The following is a 6,000-nucleotide window of genomic DNA, read 5'->3' on the forward strand; positions in this document are numbered from 1 at the left end:
TATCTCCTCAGGAGGACAGGTATTGATTGTGTTACGCAAAGGTTGTGCCACATTTTCCCTCACAGAGGAAGTCACTTACAGCCATTTAGAATGAGAAACTGCTGCAAAGCCATGTGGCAGGTGTAATATGGTTTTAGAGCTAGATTAAGTGCAGTTTACTTTGTAGAAATTCATTTACAGCAAAAGAGCAAAAGCAGTGGTAGTAACTTCCACAACACATTTCCACACTTGCAGAAAGCTGCCTTCTTTGTTGACATCTTGATGTCTGATGGTTAATGTCTTTCAGTGCATAACAATGAGAAGACAATTTCCAGAACCAGAACTAGAAGCAAACAAGAGTGGCACAGCACAACCCCTTCCATGCAAAGTTTCCAAGTACAAGACAAGTCCTGCTAAGCTCCCTTTAAATATTATACAGAATTGTCCTCCTTCATAAATTCATAAATTCATAAACTGAGGAAGAGAGCAGATTGTATTGTCTGAAGCTAGAGAGAAAACTCCTTGCATAGCTTGCAGCAGAAACCAACTCTCTGCAAACTGAGGAGTGCAAAGGTGCAAGAGCAACCCCCAATTGTTCTTAGCAGTCCCCTAGAAATGCAGAATCCTATATAATTACAGTCACTCATTCTCTTTGCTGCCACAGACCCATTTTTATATTTCCAGGTATCACCTGTATCATGAAAGGAAACTGACAATTTTGGCAGAAGGTGTTGGTGAGGGCTGCTCTGTACCTGATGGGAATGCTGTTGCGTGTCCATGTAATCTCCGGCTCAGGATATGACTCCACTACACAGACGAACTTTGCAACGTCCTCTACCAGGGCATCCACTGTTTCCAGAGGAGTGCTGATCAAGGGAGCTGTGTAAAGAAGAGAAAACAATAACAACTCCTGATGCCTACTGGAGAGAGTTACAGAACCTGCCAAGCACTTTTTGTGGAGGGAGCCATGTCCCTCTAGGGTCACGCAATGCCATTTTCCCTTGAGGTCTCTCCATCAGGTGCCAAACAGAGCAAACCAAGCTCCTAAAAGCTCAGTGCATCCTGTGTTTCCGACCCACGTCTTCCTTGAGACTCAAAGCAATAGGTGAGCATACTGCAAGGACACAGGTGAGGCTGTCCCGCTGCTACCAGGGTGGTGTTGCATAGGCTGGAAGGGCAAGGGGCAGGACACAAATTGAGGCTAAGCTGACCTGTCCCTGGAGTGGGAAGCGTGAATCCTTAGTGCATGAGATTTGGGCTTTTCCATCATTATCACAGGATTTATTCACTGAACTATTTATCTTTTAAAAAATATATATTAAAAAAGAAAAAAAAAACCCACACAAAAAAACCAAAGCTGATAAAAATACCCAACAAAACAAATAACAAAAAGAAAAAACACCAAACCTGTTATACAGCACTATATTTTTCTAAGCCAGGCTTGAAGACCATGCAGGTTATTCAGATTTGTGTCATAACTAAGACACATTCTCTTTTTCTCAGAATTTCTAACTAAGTAGCATGAGGGTTAGAAGTTGAATAGCTACATCTAATGCTTATCACAGACATGTTGTCATACATTACTTGAATGTATCTTTAGAAACATTTGCCATTGCTCTGGTGAAAGAGTTGAATCACAGCTGGAGAGGATCAAAGCATAAGCCTAGTCACTCACTTTCCCTGCTCATGGTATTCATTGCAGTCACTACCTCCAAAAACACTTAAGTGTCTTGATCAATGGCTCCAAGAGATATATTGCTTAGATCCATATTGCTTAGACTGGATTTCACTGACAACTGTGCTGAGATAAACTAGTTTTTACCATATTCCTTAAACACCACCTTGAAAATATATCATGGTTTCAGGAGTCTTCCTGTTCCCCACAGAGTGTGGCAGTACCTGGCCCACTATTTCTTCACAGAGAATCCCAGCTGCTGTGTATCTACTGGCCCTCCTTAGTACAATGATATTCAAATTCAAGCAAAAAATAAACTATATCTGTTTTGCCCTTCACCGCCTAAAGAATGGGTGAGATTTAATCGACTGTGAATAATAGTCAATACCTTAATCCTTTTTCAATTTACATGGAAGTCAAAATTAAATGTCTTTGAAGTTCTGCTGGAATGAAGTTAGAGGAAGAAAGGATTAGCTTCCACTATCAGGTTTATGTAAAACTCTAAACACTTTTGATATTTCATTAGAATGAATCTACCTCAATAATATTTCCAGATTATATGACTTCAGATTGTATCATTAATTAACAATTATGACTATACTTATATAAATCTCAAAACTAAATCTAAGATAGCTCTAAAAATCATATGGATGAAACTTCAATTAGAGCAAGTCTGTGACAAATCCATGGTTTAAAATCACTGCTTCAAATTGTATCATGCATCATTTTATTAGGTCATTTTGGGTCTTATTAAACAGAGATAATCATCTGTATTATTTCCCACATGAATTCCATGCCTGTGAAACTTCTGTAAAGTCTTCATTTTTGCTACTACTGAAGGTTATCTTAGAAGAACAACCCCCACAGTTGGTTATCCAGTCTACTCTAAATGTGATGTTTCTATTTCGTGTCAGAGTTTATTGGGGTTTGTTGGCATTAACTCCAGAGGGTTGCAATCCAATTATATAGCATGTTTTGTTGCTGCTGTCCACATTCCTTGATCTCTGGAGGGATGTTTTTCTAACCCTGAGAAATGTAAATTTTTACAGTAACAATAATTCAAAGCAACCAGTTTTATAACTGTTGTAACAATAAACACAGCCATTTCCACGAGTAATGAAGTTACATTTGTACCAAGAGCCGGATGCCTAATGACAGTATTTTATTCTTAGGACAAACAAGAGCTGTTATATATTAAATAAATTTTCTGGAAGCAGTTACATACTTTTAAGTGTGTTTTTTATTCAACAGATGACAGAATATTGCAGACATGATGTGACCTGGTACCTTTCGAAAGCCAGCCTACAGCTTTTGGGGCAGAATCAAGCCTCATGGTTGCAAGAAAACAATGTCCAAACTGACAACACAATAGTAACAAGAAAAGAAATTATTTTAAAGCTGCCTTCCAAAATTCTACATGCTCGGAGAACAACCATGACAGCAAGAGGGTTATATAATTTTCCCGTATGTTCTTTTCTCCTTTGTGATATTTAACCCAAGTAAGGACGGTGGGCAGTGGAACATGCTGCCATTTTCTGAGGCGGCAACAACGTCCCAAAATGGCTGAGGTGGTACTTACACCTAAAAGCCATACTAACTAACCAGCCTGGGGCTGGTGACAGTCTGTGCTTTCTCTAGAAAGAACTCTAAACCTATGATCCATGCTTTACCAAATTTTAACATGGGAAAATAAAATCTGAACAATATATGGACATATCATCGCATAGGAACGGAGACAGGCCTTTCCATGTACGTGTACTAGGGCTTTCTGATCTTTTAAAGGTATCTTTGTGGCTTTAAATAAACTGAAAATGAATTAATTTGTGTATGTGTAAGGCCACACAGGTGCCATTTTTCTGGATATCAGCTGTAGTTTCCCGAGATAGAAAAATGACCCAAGGCTGGTCATGGGACCATGAGAAAGCCAAATCCCCCTTCTATCCCCAGCCCACCAGAATCTTCCAAATATCTTGGCTTTGGATTTGGATTCACACTTTTGAAACCAGGCAAACAAAACAGTGCACAAAACAGAACCAGTCCTCTGCAACATTGCAAACACCTGGAGAAAATGCAGCTCCTATGGTAAAAAACAGCTCAGCTGTGATGTCCTTGAAAAAGGAATGTATCTGTTCATTACACTGTGAAACCAGGAAAAATTATATCCCTAACCTCTTAGTTTTTCTTGTCTTTCCAATACCACTTGTCCTACTGCAACAATCAAAAAACATAAAGGTCACAAACTTACTTTAGTGCCTTAAGAAGATACTAACATTTTTATTTCTGAGCATTTTTATAAACAAGATACATTATTTCTTTTTTTTCCATGTTGGGAATAACCTGACTAACAATTGTAAAAGTATAGCCCTGCAAGAGCAGCAATGTTGGCCTAACATGTGAATTCTTAAGAGTATTCCCCTTAAGATTTCATTTTATTTTCCTGAAGCTGCTTAGTTTCTAGTAAGTGTTGAACTGTTCCGAACCATCATCATTCCACAAAAATTGTTGTCCGCAGCTCTATCAAATAGTGCATTCAGAATGGCTTCACAGTTCGTTTTGTACCTCAAAAACTTTTCTCAACGGAGTTTTTTACCAATTCTTTTGTTGGCTAAAAGTACATGTGTGTACATATGTCCATACATATGCGTGCACTCAAGATAGGAAAGGGTAAGATAACTTCTATGTTACATACTGTAACACTGCATGTTTGTACTTAGATACATACTCCTTGTAAAACCATAGTAGATATTTAATCCTTTTGAAGATTTATACACTTACAAACCTACACAGGTGTGCTGAACACAACTAAACTTGGGCTCCACAGCAGCTGGTTCTTCCAGCCATTTATGCTTCTGAGCTTTCTTTCACATGAGAAATTTACATCCCGCCCAGACTGAACCCAAAGGTCTCCCCTTCCCATTACAATGTGCTCTTCACAGACAAAGATCCTTCAATTCCAAACACAAATATGAGAATATTGTCACTGCTATCCTTCTAAAAGCAGAGAAATGACCGTTGAAAGAAGACCATTTTTGTCTTTTTTGGGAATGCTGCAGCACCCACCCCACCATTAGCAGAGACACTTTCCCCTTTGCAAAACGTCCTTCAGCAGAAGAGTGGGGGAAAAGCCCCTCCAAGCCAACCTTTAAGAAGTGTCTCAGCCAAGCCGAGGGCTGCCAGGGTGAGGACGTGCACCAGGGGCACCTTCAGCAGGTCATTCATGTTTGATCCAGAAGCCATCCAGCTCCTTCAGGCACGGCGTGCGGGCTTCCCAGCCGACTGCATTTCGGAAGCAGTGTGCAAGCAGAGCTTCTCTGCAAGTGACGGAGTGGGGTCTGAGGGATCTAAGTATAATCAGGAATTCTCCCACCCAGTGGTGGTGATGGACATGGCCAGCTGGTGTGTATCCACTTTGGTCAGCGTGAAAGCGTGGGGCTCATGAAACAAGAGAAAGCAAATCCCTTCTGAATTCCTTCTAAGCAAACAGAGAACAGCACAATGGGCAAATGCATTTCCAACACAGTATCCTACCCCAGTGTTGCAAAGTCACCAGACCTTTATCACAGCACACTATAAGTGCAGTAGTAGGAAAAAATGCTTGCCAGTGCCTTTTTCTTCATCTTTGTCCCCCTCTTTTCCAGTTTTTCTTCTCTCACTCATACACATTCCTCTTATTATAACCTTTCAAGTTTGGCTGTAATATGCCATCTGTCGCCCTGCTGATAGTATTTCTTCTCTTAAAGACGCATTTGCTGGAGCAGAAGAGGTTGGCATTGGTGACTAAAAGTGCCTTTCTGTAGGGAAACATGACAGTGGGGTTTCATCTCTAGAAATATCTTGTTAACCAGCAGGTCTCTGTCTAAGATGAAAGACAGACAGTCAACACTCATTTTCTAGGAAGACTTAAAGGAATATGAGAATCAAGATCTCTTTACTCACTCTGTCTTGCCCCATCCTACCATGAGGGCCTACAGTATACTTTCCAAAGATGTCAAGTCATTTGTACTGCCTGTTTTTTCAACATAAATATTTATATGAAGAGCAAAGAGGCTCTGTGGAAAGGCTGATGCAGGGGCAATATCTGCATGAGCAGGGAAAAAATGAATAATCAGTCTGGGAAGAACCTAATTGATGACGATCCTTTTGGAACCTGACTCCACATACTTTTCATCATAGTACCAGCAGAGTGGAGAAGAGCTTTGCACTAAACTACATGGTTTGAGGAAAGCGAATGTGCAGTCACAATATACCACAGTAAAAGGTACTTTGAGATCTCTGAAATTTCCTTTATTTGCTGAAATTCTTGACTTAAACTACTTCTTAGCAGTCATTTCTGCAATTAACATGGT

At 40.0% G+C, this 6,000-nt stretch overlaps 1 protein-coding gene across 1 annotated transcript in view; it reads right to left on the reverse strand.

Annotated features, from left to right (window-relative positions):
• Positions 1-5,114, reverse strand: part of MUSK (muscle associated receptor tyrosine kinase) — a 55,125-nt gene extending 50,011 nt beyond the window's left edge. Inside the window, exons 1-2 of the mRNA XM_079331664.1 lie at positions 4,795-5,114; positions 732-858 (exon numbers count right to left, since the gene is read on the reverse strand). Of these exons, the coding sequence (XP_079187790.1) occupies positions 732-858; positions 4,795-4,891 (224 nt within the window). The 5' untranslated portion in view covers positions 4,892-5,114. The remainder of the gene's footprint in view (positions 1-731; positions 859-4,794) is intronic.
• Between the last annotated feature and the right edge of the window lie 886 nt (positions 5,115-6,000).

The sequence above is a fragment of the Erithacus rubecula genome, assembly GCF_903797595.1.
Source record: "Erithacus rubecula genome assembly, contig: SUPER_Z_unloc_6, whole genome shotgun sequence".
Taxonomy (NCBI): domain Eukaryota; kingdom Metazoa; phylum Chordata; class Aves; order Passeriformes; family Muscicapidae; genus Erithacus; species Erithacus rubecula.